At 42.5% G+C, this 15158-nt stretch overlaps 1 protein-coding gene across 1 annotated transcript in view; it reads right to left on the reverse strand.

Moving 5' to 3' along the window:
* The window catches only part of c21h8orf34 (chromosome 21 C8orf34 homolog), a 54541-nt gene that overhangs the window by 19229 nt on the left and 20154 nt on the right, over positions 1-15158 (reverse strand). Inside the window, exon 8 of the mRNA XM_070852853.1 lies at positions 2971-3106. Coding sequence (XP_070708954.1) covers positions 2971-3106 — 136 coding nt within the window. The remainder of the gene's footprint in view (positions 1-2970; positions 3107-15158) is intronic.

A 15158-nucleotide genomic window follows, 5' to 3' on the forward strand; every position in this document is an offset into this window, starting at 1 on the left:
GCCAACTCCGCCGGACTGTGCCCAAGATCTGGGATGCGTTTGCACACAGGAGGTTTTGAGGCAGGAGCACATAGCCATTAAAAGAGCTGATCGGGTGCATGAGGGAGGTGGATGAAATGCTGGTGCGACCACAGCTATAGCCCGAGAGACAGAGACATGCCCACAACACACAGGCCACACGGCACTTTACACTTCAACCCACCAGTGGAGAGCCAGAGGAAGCAGCGCGTTTCCTGACCTGCCACTGCTGGTTAGGAGCCACACAGGCTGACTGGACTGTATGGTGGTGTGGACGGTAACTGGACAGTAGGAAAGGAAAGGGCCAATGGCCGAGGAAGGTGTCTGAGGGCCGGGAAAAATGTCAATTTGGGGTCAGCCAGTTCAAAAAGAAATATACTTCCCTGCAAGGCGTAATTGTAATAAATATGACCTAAATTATACAATAAAGATAATATACATATATTACAAAGTGTAGTTTATACATAATATCATAATTTACACTATGAATCTTTCCGAAACAGTTTTCTGTTTTTAAAGATTTCAAAAGTTAGCTGACATAGCTAAGTGCCGTCTTTAATATAACGTTCTCCTTTAAAGTTTTCTTAATATAATTTTTGTCTGTATGATGCTATCGTGTAGTTTAACTCTACAGTAACATACAGAAATCCATCCATCCATCCATTATCTATACCGCTTATCCGTCAGGGTCGCGGAGGAGCTGGAGCCAATCCCTGCTGACTTTGGGTGAGACATACAGAAATGCTGCTGGAAATTAATGACGCTTGCTGGGGAAAAAACGAGTTGTCGCCTTCACGCTGTGGGTGTGAAAGTAAACGTCACCTCTCGTTGGTTTTGGGTGGTACATGGTGAGGCCAAGGGATCAGCCTTGTCTGACCACTTTTGAACAAAAGTGAATTGCACAGAATGCTGGTCCTGAATTCTGACTTCTCTTTTAGGGTCTAATTTGTCTCTTTTTTGGGTCTTTTCTGTGTGAGGAATGCTTGAGTGACTTGGGTCAGTGTTTACAGTTCCACACAGGACCAAGGAACCCTCTACTATCTTTGAGTTATATAATATCAGACAGAATCCACCAAATCCTCCCAGGCTTCCATTATATACTGAACTACTATATAACAATAACATTTAAGTTTAAAACTTCAGCCTGAGTGCAAGGTCACATCTGTACAGTAGTACTGTCTGCAGGTGTGAAACACAAGGGCACTAACTGAGCCACATGTTAGTGTGTAGTGTGTAGTGTGTAGCGTGTAGTGGCATGAGTTTAAAAGCTGGCGGCCCCATATTGACTTTGAAAGGTGTTTCTGGTAATCTCATCAAGACAGAGTGCTAATATGCACAGCATAAAGTCTCTGTTAGGATTGCCCTTCTCCAAACTACTCCCTGACCTCTGCCTCCACTATCTTCTGTTCACAGAGGAACTCTGTGTGTGCGTGCGAGGACATGCACGCACATGTTTTACATGTGGATTCATGAATGTCTTGTGTGTGCATGCATGAACTCATTTGTTCTGTTGGCAATTCTGATTTTAGAATTACGTGTCTAAAGAATAGGACAAAAGACATACCATGCGTGCAACACTTTTCCAGCTTAGTGATCTGTTTATGGCCCTTACACTCACCAAAAATGACTACGAAAGACCACGACTCCTTCGCCAATAAAACTTGGGAAGGATTTTGTGGTCAGGTTATAGAGGACGAAGCAAGAATTTGGATTGAACCAGAAGGAGAGAGGAAGACAGAGAAGGAGAACAGATGTCTGACATTTCAGTCACGAAAAAACTCAGTGTATGAGCCAAAAAACCACTCCAGATACAGATGCTGCTTTGCTTGGCTATTGATCTGACCTGCAGACTCAATGATGAGCCATAGGTATAAACTATTTGCCTAAAAACATCCGGTCAATAAACTGCCAACACAGAAAAAGGCAACCAATACCATTCATCCTTCTGCAGAACCTCTGACAAAATCCCGCAGCCAGAGCTGAAGCGAAACTGATAAGCAGCATGAATGAAAGAAGAGTAGGAAACAAACAAATTCCAAACCCCAAACAGAGGAGGCTGTGCAGGTAGATGTGTGCCTGGCGTCTCATTGAACAGATACCCATTTATCTTTGACTGGCATCAAGGAAGAGTCCTGCCCACACCTGCCTATGGTATCACACCCAACACCCAGAAATTTGAGTACTAGATTGATGCTGAGGATCAGGGGGAACAGGAAATGTGTCAGAAGAGAAAAAAAACAATAAATAAAGACAGATCTGATAAAGACAGAAAGGGTGATAATGGACACGATAATCAGTGCTGGGGATGATTTGTGAAAACAAGCAACACCGGAATCCACATCAGACATATTATTCTCTGTTGTTAATGTTGAGGTATGTTACCTCTGATACAGAAGCAGAGAGCGTGGCTGGGGTGGAGGAGGAGTCATGAACCAAGATAAGAACAAGTTTGGATGATGGAAACAATTGTTTACAGTGAGAGCCACAACTTTACTGTGTCTAAAATTTGAGATGATTTAATTCAATTTTAAAGCATTTAAAGAACAATAATATGACATTTTGGGAAATGTTTTTATATGCATTCTTGCGGTTAGTTAGACGAGATACCACCTGTGTGTCTGGCAAATATGAAGCTACAGCTAGCTGCCAATTAGCTTAACTTAGCACAAAGGCTGGAAACAGTTCACTTGGCTCTGTTAAAGGGTAACAAAATACTACTACTACTTGCACCTATAAACTGATTCATTAACACGTAATACATTATTTGTTTAATCTGTGCAAAAACAATAATGTTAAGCTAAGCTCACCGTCTGCTCGCTATAGTCCTTTATTTGCTTAACCAAAATTAGTGTTTTAAGTTATTCAAGTGCTCATAAGAACAGACCAACTCTACAGAGCTGTGCTGTTTAAAACCACACAAGGCAGCAGATCAGAGAGGGTGTAAACATTTACCTGGCACACCTAGAGCAGATGTTGAGTGTAACTTTGGCCTGTGGTTCAGGCTGATAGGAGCTGCGTCCCTGGCTGAACTTACTGCCGGATGGAGCCAAGCCCGTCACACCCTCCATCCGCAGGTCATCCAGGTCCTCTGAGGAAGGGAGGGATCCAGTGAGACACAAGGAGGGACAAAGGAAGGAGAATGAACCCAGAAAAGAAGGAGAGAAAACAAGAGAGGGAAAGGACAGTCATTAATCATACTTTGGTGTCTCTCTTGTCAGTGTGATGCCCAGCGATGACAGTCTGCTAGAGCAAGCAAGCACATCACAGTAAATAAACAGTCTCAGCCTGAGTCCTGCTGCTGTGCCCGCTCACACGCACGGCACACACATACTGAACATCCACAAAAACATAAACATTCAGAGGAAACAAAAATAGCTCGCATCATCATCATCAAAACCCTTTGTTATGGGGAGCGATGTGGAAGAGTCGATGACAGCGCCGCATCATGGCAGCATAGGAACAGGAAGGGCCCGTTAGCCGGCTCAGCGCGAAGGGGACACAGAACAATGAAGTCGGCGAGGACAAATGAGCAGTAAGAGGGAGGTGGAGAGCTGGAAAGTTGGGTTTCGTCTGATCTCTCCCTGTGTCCTTGAGAGCACACACACATAGACCCCCTTCCCTCTGACTCTCTAAAGAAGTCCATATGTATCAGACACGCCAGTATTGTTCATCCTTACCTCTTACTCTGTCTGTTTTTCACAACGGTTTTGTGTGAACATGTGCACACACACACACACACACACACACACACACACACACACAGATATAACAGGTGCAGGTCCTTTTCCACTTATTTTCTTAAGTATATGTATATGTATATGTTAAGATATCTGCTATAACCCCACAACAGTTCCCCATGTGATGAAATGTCCGTCATGTAGAAAAAAAGTTTAAAGGTCAGATGTGACACAAGCCCAAACAGGATCATCGGCTATCATATCAGAATACTGAATTCTCAGCATCAAGACAAAGAGCGCAGCACACGTTTCTTTAATAGACACTGTGCTTGCATGATAGAGAAAGAAAGCTTAAATCACGCCAATGGCAAGATTTATGAAAGAATGGCAGTAAAGTAGAATAATATGAAGTCAATGTTTTCTGTAGCAAAGCGGCAAATTGTAATGGTTCGTTAAATATAAGTGGAGATCAAAGGCGAGAGTCTGAATCAGCCAGACCATTTTGGTTTCCAATGCTTCCTCAAGAGATAAAACACACGGCAGTACTTTCCGTGTTATGGGAATGAACAGCGAGACGGTGTCTGGACTGTCACTTGGTTACATGCGCTGGTCAAGCTTTTTAAACACATGTTGAATCACACAGAACATTTTGACCGGTCACCATAACAATGTTTGTCCCAGCCTTCCCATCAGACCAGAAGAATTTCGGAGCTTTGCCAGTGAAGGGGTTCGCCTTCAGGACATGCAGTCTATTCTCCAGTGCCATTGTTTCAAGCTCTTGTATGGACAGTACAGTGCGGTACAGCTTGTGCCTCTCTATGTGCATGTGTGAGTCTAGGCATTTGAAACCAACATTGATACTTTCACTTGAAGATCACATTACCTGGCCCCTGGTTTGGGGGGGAAATGGGCCTCACACCTTGAAAAAGGAGAATGCATGACTAATCACCTGGATTAGATTGGATGACACTTGTTCATGAGAACTCTCTCCCTCCATCCATCAGCATGGCGCAGAGCCAGGAAATGTCATTTGTCTCCTTCGGGTGTCAGGAAATCATTCTGACGAGACACCTAAACATAATGCTTCAATCTTATCCACTAATAAAACACTAAGAAAATCACTTTACTGATCCCCTGTCTTTTCCTGTAATGCCACCGTGGGGTTAACATTTGTGATTCTGAATGAGATGTCCCCACAGCTATTGGATGGAAAACTTCATAAAGCACCATCCATCAAGTCAAACTTTTAATTTGCTTTTCTCCTGCAAAGCTAATGACATCCCTAATAGCCTCAGATCTACTTTGTATTTAGTCCTACTGAGCATATGTTAGCATGCTAATGTGCTAAATAAGATGCTGAACATGATTAACACCAAACCTGCTACTCATCAGCATGTTAGCATTTGTTAGTATATAAGAACATGATGAGTGTGTGAATAAAACAGTACATAAAGACGTAAGGGTCTTTTAAATGAAAACTTTTTTCCATAATGATATGTGCTGCATTATGTGTCTCCAAATTATACGGACCACTTTAAATTAACACCAAGAATGTGACAAATGTTATCATACTGTACTCATAACTAGTTCTGACTATAATAAAGTCTAAGCCAATGTGCCTGTTCAAGACCTTTAAGAAAGTCTGGGAGTTCCTTGGTTTTCTTATATTTTGATCGCAGACATCAGTCATGCCACTCACATAGTGTCCAGGCTGTCTGAGAACCAGTGCTGTTTTACTGTTTCAAGGCAGATAGATACATCCCAGTAATACCCTTAAGCAGGGCAATATTAAATGTCCCATTCATCATGGTATGCATTGGAAGGGGTGGGGACAGGGACAGCCACCAGCAATTTGGGCAATTTGCTGGTCGTGGGAACTGCTCAAGTTTGGGTCTTCACCTTTTCCTCTTTTCTCTTCGTCCATTCCCACTTCTTCCCCTTCTAACCATTTCCCCTTCTTTTGGCGACGGACTAATGTGGCATGCCAGATTTTCTTTGGGTCATAGCCTGTGATGCAAATCATTACTTGACACTTGGATACATTCACTTGCCAGCCTGCAGCTTTCATGAAACACCAAAAGAATAACAGCAAGCGGCTTTGACCCTGAAAGAGAGCATGACCTCAGTGTACACAGCTGCTTGTCACCTCAACTCCCACTTTGTCGTTTGGACATGTTTCCTTCAGATCGGCATAAAATGACACAATAAGAGAGAGAAAGACCTCACTGTCTGAGGGAAGAGAAAGCTAATCCCAAAGGTCACTGAGGTAAAGCCTTTTGTCTGGAGTTCATCCCACACAGAAAACAGCTTAGACTGTGCCTGAACGAAATGTGGCACAAGTTGAAACACTTGCTGGAACAAAGAGTGACAACATTTTGTGCTAAAGCTATTTGTCCCATGCTTGCAACAGTAATTCCTTTTGGCCAGATGAGAAAGGAGAAGAACAACAAGTCCTGATAATATCAGCAGTCACAGACGCAAATGGAAAGGGAACAGTAACTCCTCATCATCTTAACTGGTTGTTGTATGTGTACACTTGTTTGTGAATACAGATGAGTTAATAGAAAAACATGGACATGGAAAAAGACAATTTTGCTTAGATAAACATATCTAATCTATTTGCACCCAAGTGCAAATAGCCAGACTGCCACTTTTCGGCTATTTACACCCGGTCCGGTCACGCAGTATAAAAAACAAAAATATCCCATTCAGATTGATGTGGGTGTGGTGGCTGAATGGTTTAGTTACAGGATGTTCACCCAGAAGAGCATGTTTCAAATCCCATGCAAAACTGACAGCAAATTACATGAATGTATTTGTCGAGTTAGTTAACTTGTACATTTCAGTTTTCTTTTATTATGCTCAGTTTTCAGCCCCAGTATGGTTGGGTTTAGACACCAAAATAACTTGGTTAGATTTAGGAAAAGATGATGGCTTGGGTTAAAATAATAGGTCAAACACAAATTCAAAAGGCCTGGTACATTAAACACAAAATATACTCTTTCCAACATACATCTAAGTGTAAATAGCCACATGGGCCACATATTGTTGGCTACTGACACCTGGGTGCAAATAGCATCTGCCAAAAAAAAGCCTAAATTGTTTTTTTTATTGGTTTAATTCTTCTTGTCCCTCCTAACACAATCCCTCATCTGTTCAACAGCAGTCTGAATCTCAGCCATGTCAGCCTTCCACGAGGCTAAATCCAACTCTGAACTTTGTACTGGGGCGGAAGAGGTGACAGATTTCTGTGTTGACGCCACACTGTCTCTGCGGAGGGCTTGTGAATGGAGTGCTGAAGTGATGAATATGTGTCTCATGGGTTGGGGTTTGGGTGTTAGTGTTGTAAACGACTGCTTTTACATGCACAAGTTCTCTGATGCATACGTTCACGCTGTACCCTGATGACTACAGGCCTGAATATGCCCGCAGAAATTCGATTTTTGTAGAGGAACGCAGATATTTACATGCAGCCAGTGAAATAATGTTGAATCTACTATTACATATTACATAACCTGGACCTCTAAAGAACTGGACACCGAGCTGTCCTTCCATGTGCAAATTCCCAAATCCATGCTCACATAGAAGTGTGCAAGTGTTTTTCTTTTCTTCTCCGGGTCTACTCTCCAGGTTCACAATGGAGCCCTGCATGCCTCCCACACAATACCACCATGATAAGTTTACAGTGCGTCTCCTGTGAGACCAGTTTACCCTGAGACAGTGACAGCCTCCCAGGCCTCAGTCTAGACACAACAAACGTCTGTCCACACTCGCCCGTTTGTCAGCCCGTCACATTTCCACTCCCTGGGCACCGGGGCAGCCATGCATGCTCCCCCTGTCTAACGATGAGACATGGCAGATAAATAAAATGGGTCTGAACTGGGGGGTTTGGTGCCGGTGGGGGGAGGGAATGGAAACTATTCGAGCGATGCAATCCCAACAAAAGGCCTGAGCGATGAGGAATTCCGTGCCGCAATCACTCACTCACAGTAGAGCCAGAAAGGAGCGGAGCGGAGCGCACAGATAGGGAGTTTGCGTGCTCCTCTCTCCAAGTTTCCATGTAATTTAATGTTGTTTAGATAGCGACGGACTGACTGGCTCTCTGCTGCTCTTTATACGACTGAAACGGAGCTTAGAGTCATAATTAGCGCGCTGGCTTCACAAATAACTTAATGTACACCTTCTCTGAGGATGCGCTGACAGATGTGTGGAGGGGAGTCCTCTGAGGCACAAACCCACACGTGAGGTGGGAGGCGCGCACACACTCCATCATCTTCCACGCCAAATCCGAGGCATTTCAATGAGTGCAGTGGGTTATTGTGAGAAATAATTGAATTTTCCATTCTTTCATGAACAGTGACGACGTCTCGCCACATTACACCAGGCTCTAATTAATATCCTGTGAGTGATAGATGCCTCGCACAGTCAAAGGCTGCGCTCGCTCGCACACAGAGACCTACATGTGTGAGTGCCGCGCAAAGGCACGCAGCACATACTCAACCCAACACTTACTGTGACACTTGCAGACCTCACACTTTCGATGCCCTCACACATTCAATCAGCATTTGTTTTGCATTAAGAGCCTTGAGCACAAAGCCTCCACTCGGCGGTTAGTCGTCGCACAGACATCTTTGATGTGAGGCGCGGCGGAGACGCATTTGTTTGGCTTTGTAATAAAAACAATATTCCAACTTACATTTCATAATTATGTCTCGGCTTTCAATCGCGCCCCCTCCCCGCCTTCCTCCACTCCTGGCCTAAAAATATGCCTGTTAGGCTCCAAGCCCCCACGACTGTGAGTGCGGCAGTAAAAGCCCTGATCAGAATCAGATGGGGACGCACATGAGCAGGGTAACATCACAGCTCTGGGGCCTGTGGAAAGTCTTATCGCAGACCTTGGTGCCAACCTCCTTTTAACTCGCTTTCTAACCGCAAATATTGCAGAGATTAGGACGTCACTGCAGACACAGCAGCGCCTCATGTACTGATGCATCACAGTGCCAGTCACTGCAGCTGGGACAGTCACTGGTGTGGCCTTGTATGTTGGAAGTTTCAAAATGAATTTCAAATAGTTGCTTAACGTAATTTGATCTTTACTTTGAGCTCTGGGAAGGTATTTCTTTCAAATGTACTACCTGCCAGGACCAAGGCTGCCATCTACAGTTCAAAATGATGATTTTAATGAAAAGAATGAAGTAACCCATCAACCAGGAATTTGCCTCTATAAGAGGAGTCTAGAGAGATGTTGGTGACAATATATAATTTATTATATAATATATTATTATTATTGTGTGTTGATGTACGAGGGATTCTCTCCTTTGACTTTATATGTCTTCAGTTCTTTTGGAGATTGTTGTTTCCCTGCTTGTTGGTGATAAACACATAGATACAGCAGCACACACATCACCTCACACAGACAGAGGCACAGCTTGACTTTTGCATTTGACTTTTACACTGACTGCTGATTACACACCATTTACTGTATAATGACATCAAGTCTATAACTCACTCATCTATTTGTCTCTTAAATCTTAATCTCCCATCAGACAGGAGCGAGAAAACGCTGACGTAACTTTTTCTTTTTTCTTTTGCTTTTTTAGATGAAGCTGCACGCAGCGGCACTGTTTGGGGGTATTTAGCTGATTAGCCTATAATAACATAATGCTTCCTTTCACTAAAGTCTCTTATCCTTCAGAGTCTATCTGCCATCTTTTGCTTCTGTCTGGCTACAGTAGCCACAATACATCACTGTGTCCATTCAGCTGCCTTCCATTCAGATAATCTGCTCAGTTCATCTAAGGCGCTTACGCACACCGGAGATACGTACGCTGGCTGGTATTAGGCCATGCTCTGTGTAATGACTACTGCTAGATTTATGGTATGATCACAGCAGTCTACTTGCCTATTGATAATTGCTTCCAGTAATACCACCGTAATACCGCAGCAATTTGCCTCTCGATTAGCGTATCCATCTGCACCGTGGAGACTTTTACAGGCGTCAAATTGGGCGCAGTTAGACTTTTACTGGGGACATTCTTTTCACCATCAAGCAGGCGAAACCTTTAGAGGTGAAAGCAGCCCTTTCAAGCCTGTATTTCAAGTGAAAGATTTAGTGCCGAAGCAAGTCACACCACTGACATATGTTCTCATCCACCTCCACCTCTCCTCTCAGTGCGCCATGATGATACTGCCGTGTTGTTGTTGGTTTACATTGTTTCCAGGGCAACTGTTGTGTCTTTGGTTGTTTGGGAAAGGATGAACGGGGCTATGGAGGTAATGGGAGTGTGCCTGAGTGTGTATATGTGTGTCTGTGTGGGGGGGTTGTTACTCCTGCTGGCGTCAGGGAGTGCGTGCCTTGTCTGCAAACTCTGGCAAATCTGAACGTTGGCCTAAGGCAGACGACAAAGAGACAGTCATTTTAGCACTGCAATCAGCCCATTTAGAGACATGCAGGGATGTACACATATTACAGGTCACATTTCCACACAGAGTTTAAAGATATTCACAGTGTCCTCAGCAGTGGTGGAAAGTAACTGAGAGTATTTACTCATTTTACTCACTAGTTTTCGCTCCATTACATTTATTTGACAGCTTTACTGGGGGCCATGCTGATTGAGATTTTTTTATTTACTATATATAAAACATACATAACAATTGCTATGAGGACTAAACAGTAGTAAAGTACAGTACAAACCATTAGCATGGCTATAAAAGTGCTTACACTTATTTCATAAGCAATATTACATGTTCTTTTAATTTGTATACTTTTAATACATTTCAGTGCAGGACTGAAGTTGTAATCTAATATTTTCAACATGACCTACTGTATTGCTAACTTAATTTAAAAAACAGACCACTTCCACCACTGATATTCAACACAAAATTTCCAAAATAGTAGTAGAGTTTTTTCTCACAGTAAACATCAAATGTATCACCAGAATTTTGAGGCAGCAGTGGTTAACTTTTATATAAATATATTTCTGTCAAAATATTAGCTTCCTAGTGCTCTTAATGTCATTTGCAAAAATGAGTGAAAACAACCAATCAGAACAGGAGCAGTCTCTTTACGCAGCGTCAATCATTGCTTGTGCACAAACTGTGCAGCCCCGCTGAGTTGGCTAAGTCCACTCTCTTCTCATTGTTCCCAACCGCTGCTTTAAAGGGGGTACTCCTAATGTTCAAAACAACATTCCTAGCTGCCATAAAGCTAATAATAACAGCTTTCCTCTTTCACCACAGAAAGTCAGTTAGTAGGACTAAATAAATGTTCAGGCCTCCATGAGTTAAAAAGCCTCAGAGGCAAGGCGCCTATACGCGGTAGATGAACTCCAACTTAAAACATCCTTCACGTAAATTTCACGGTGACAGACATTAAAGACTGTGAGAAAAAGGCTCACTTTGTCTCACTCTATTGTATCATACCATATGCTCTGCATGATGAAGGCAGATATAACGTCCTCAAAACAAAAGAGCCACACACAGGCGCTGTAACTCATCCACGAGACACTGCTTTATTCTGTGTATCAAAGATCTGACACAGCTTTATCATGCCATCAGCCTGTCCCCATCAAATCCTCACTGTCACTGTGTCAGTGAGAGTGAACAAAGCTACTCTAACGCCCTGCTCTCCCGTTTCAGGAGTCATGCCAGAGTGGGTTGACATACCCAAAGGACTCATGCAGGGGGGTCTGATGTCTGACGTGTGGATGTTTCACACTGAAAGAAGAGAGACTCTCCATTACACCTTAGGAAAGTGAGTTTATGTTGCTAAAGAGGACAATATACAAGTGCTGTAGAAAACAGCAAATTACTCTATATTTGCTTCATGAAATAAAATGTTTTTCATTGCCTACAGGCATGTCAATGACACTTATTCTATACATATATTCACTAAAGTACATGTGAGAATTCAAAGGGCATCTATCTGAAATGGAATACTTCCACCAAGGATGACGAGAACAGTAACTTTACAGTGGGGAACTGGCTAACTCGTCTCATTAACTTACCATAAAATAACACTGCAAGGCCAAAAACAGGGTGTTTCTCCCCACACTGAACTCAGCTGGTTTCTTATTTCAGATCAGTATAAAATTGTGGTCTCACCACCCAGCGAAAGCCTGAATCGTGACATTTTCCATGGCTTTACAAGAACATGTGAGTCATATTCATTTTCAATATGGTTTTGAGTGTGGTAAATATTGAGCGCAGAGCTAATGAAAACAACTGGGAAAACATAGTGGCATTGCTGAGAGCAGCTAGGGAATCAATAAGACTTACGCTGTAATCTGATTTTAGTTTCTCTTTGTGGAACAATCTGAACAAAACAAAATCAACCTTAAGCCATGTCTTTGGTTTTTATAAGTGTGTTCAATATGGACAGCCTTCGCTAGAAGTACTGTTAACCATTGCAAGAAGATGCTATTATCTCTCATAAGCTCCTTATCCAGGTGCTGGCAAAAGACAGCCAGTTTGTAAAACCTTTCTGCTCAATATGGAAATTGGGATTAGTTGCTAACTTTCTTTGTATCTTTTAAGCCTGTTTTTATTACACATCTTAGTCTCTCACAGAAGTTGGAGTTGTTACTACTAAGACAAACCAGTGCTCCTTTCCTGCCTCCCAGTGGATATTATTCAATATGCTCCTCTCGTTGTAGGCTTGGCCACGTAGAAAATGACTGATCACATCCACCACGGGACCTGTTTACCTCTTGCTGTCATAAGTGCTCTCTTTCAGTCAAGTGGATTTCTCTGCACACCTTTGATCAGCACAACAAGGAGGCTCACAACCAATGATGAACAAAGCTCTGCTCATCTGGTAACACAACAACCACATGTCTCTGATCAGAGTTTTATTACACAAGATTGAAATACACTGGACAAAACATTGGGTCAGAGTGAGTAAGTGAGTGAGTGAGGAGAGGTGTTTGAGATTATGATGTATGAAAGTGAATGCAAATGTCTTAAAGGCGTCCAAAAGCTTTATTAACAACATCAATGGTCTGTCTTGTCACACTGGCCATGATGGTGTGCGATCACTGTCCAGTATTAAAACTTGTGTATACTTTTCTGCCAGTTTACTTTAATTCAAAGGGTCTCACACTCTCATAAGTGAACTGTCTTGACACGGTTACCAAACAGACCTTATACACACTGGCTGTAATACTGGAGTGTAGCCACTAGAGGTCACCCCTCGCAAATCCTTAAATGGATAACATGCCTCTAACAATCTTTGGTACTGTGGTGTCTGTGTTGCTGCATGTATGAGGCCATGTGACAAAGCTACACAGAAATAAGAAAAACAATCCTATCTGTGGAACCTATAACTGTATAAATTGCTGCTATAGCAAATGTAGCCTTTGTTGCATCACAGAACAACAATTTAATGAACTGATTTACAAGTTCAAACAACAGTACATGCCCTGCCTGGTGTAGAGTCCTTGAGCAAGTCATTGAATCCATCCCAGCTCCACCTTCATGTGGACAGCAGCAAGGAAAGACATAAATATCTCCTTCAGGGATCAATATACTATCATAAGACCACCATCCCTGCCAAGCATCATCAGTCATCTTTGGCATGCATTTGATCATGGCCACAAAATGTGTGCCAAGACCCTCTTTCTAAATGAGGGCCAGAAACTCTCCCGAGGGTTATTCATTCCTCCAAGTCCACCAGACCACCACATGCTGCATGTTAGCATCACTTTAATCATCTGTACAGTAGTGGAGCAGGCCACTCATAGTGACAGTCGGCACAGGGGCGACTGTCCCTGCGGAGAGCACCATGACCAGGCCTTGACAGGGGATCAGATATGACCTCGCTGCATTTATTCCTTTGAATTACTGCCCTGGACCGTCGTGGAGAAGCCACTCGGGGAATATGCCTGGGATTCAGAGCTATGATTAAGGAGGGCCATCACAGACCATCAACATCCAGCTTTATGGCATTATCTTTCAACATTATATACTGCTGTCCTGGGTCACGACGGTGTTGGGCTGATACAAAGAAAAGCGATGCCTGGTGTATACGTAGTACTTTTATAGGATTTTTTCCACTTATTTTGGAGGAGCAGTTTGATATAAGAGCCGTTGAATACAATTAAGGTCAACATATGCTGCAGGAAATAAATCAACGTATTGATAAAAGTTGACTTGTTTAGTTTTTAGAGCAGTAATGGGCCTACTATAAAAAATCAAATACCATGACACAATAAACAGATAATAGATGTAAACAGTTTAGATGATAGACAGTGTAGATGCTGACACAGAATAAAGCTAAGATATCTGATTTAATTTGTCTGTCACTTCTAAAATTATAAATTAACTGATTAGTCAGAGCAAAACAATCAATCACAATTTTTCAACAACAAGCAACTTTTAGTAGTTTAGTCATTTTAGGCTTTAGTAACTCATTATATAGTATTTTGATATTTTATGTGCTACACAAGCAATTAATTAAACCAATTTGTAGCTTTGAGGATAAGAGCAATCATTTGTTACAGCTCCAGACTGTGTAACCTGTAGGCCACCCCGACACACATCAATAAAGAAGCGTGAAGCTCTGCACGACCCTGATGAAAAGATTCTGCTAACAAGCACAAGTGCCTCAGTGCTGTGACAGTAGAGCAGAGAGCAAAGATGCACACAGATCATTTGTGTCACCACAGAAGAGCAGTTCTGAGGAGACTCGAGAGATGCTGAAGTGCTGTAATTGGGGCCCATGTTGTAGACACAGGGAAATAAAAAAGGCAAGGTTGTAGGTTGTTATCCTTCAAAGACGCACGGTACGTCAAGTATTTGTGAGCAAACACAGAAGAAAGTAAGTGACTTTACATTGAGTTCTATTTGTACAAAAGCCAACATGTCTCTGTGTTAGCTACGGCTTTCAGCAATTCGAATTCTGATGGAGTCTTTGAAGGAGCTACTAGTGCAATAAATGTCATAAGTGATGCTTTAACTGTGTATGTGTGTATAACCTTCCTTCCGGGATAAGCTACTTTACTCTGAAGAATCATCCCTGTAGGTAAAGGTTACTACACAGCAGAGAGAAAATGGAAGAGCAAGTGACAGAGAAACAGAGGGAGTGCTTTACCATACAAAATATTTCAGGCATCAAATTCAATTTGGCATGAGGCATTACATCCTGTGTGTGCACAGACAGGGTGACGGGCTCTCAGACCCTAAGCCAAAACAAGATTTCACATCAGACTTCACAACGTACTTTCCACCTCCTTTTTCACTGCATGGCTGGTATGAAGGAATGCTAATATACACATATGCATACATACACTCACACACAAACAGTAAATAAAATGAGCTGCTTTGTGATTGTTCAGTTGTCAGGGTGAACACTTAAACTCAATGGTTGAGAGCATCTGGCCAGACTATGTAAACAGGAAGCACAGTTTCCTTTAACAGCTACTGCTAAACTGCTCTTTAGTACAGCACATAAACTCACCGTTGCTC

This window comes from Pempheris klunzingeri, chromosome 21, assembly GCF_042242105.1.
Source record: "Pempheris klunzingeri isolate RE-2024b chromosome 21, fPemKlu1.hap1, whole genome shotgun sequence".
Lineage (NCBI taxonomy): Eukaryota > Metazoa > Chordata > Actinopteri > Acropomatiformes > Pempheridae > Pempheris > Pempheris klunzingeri.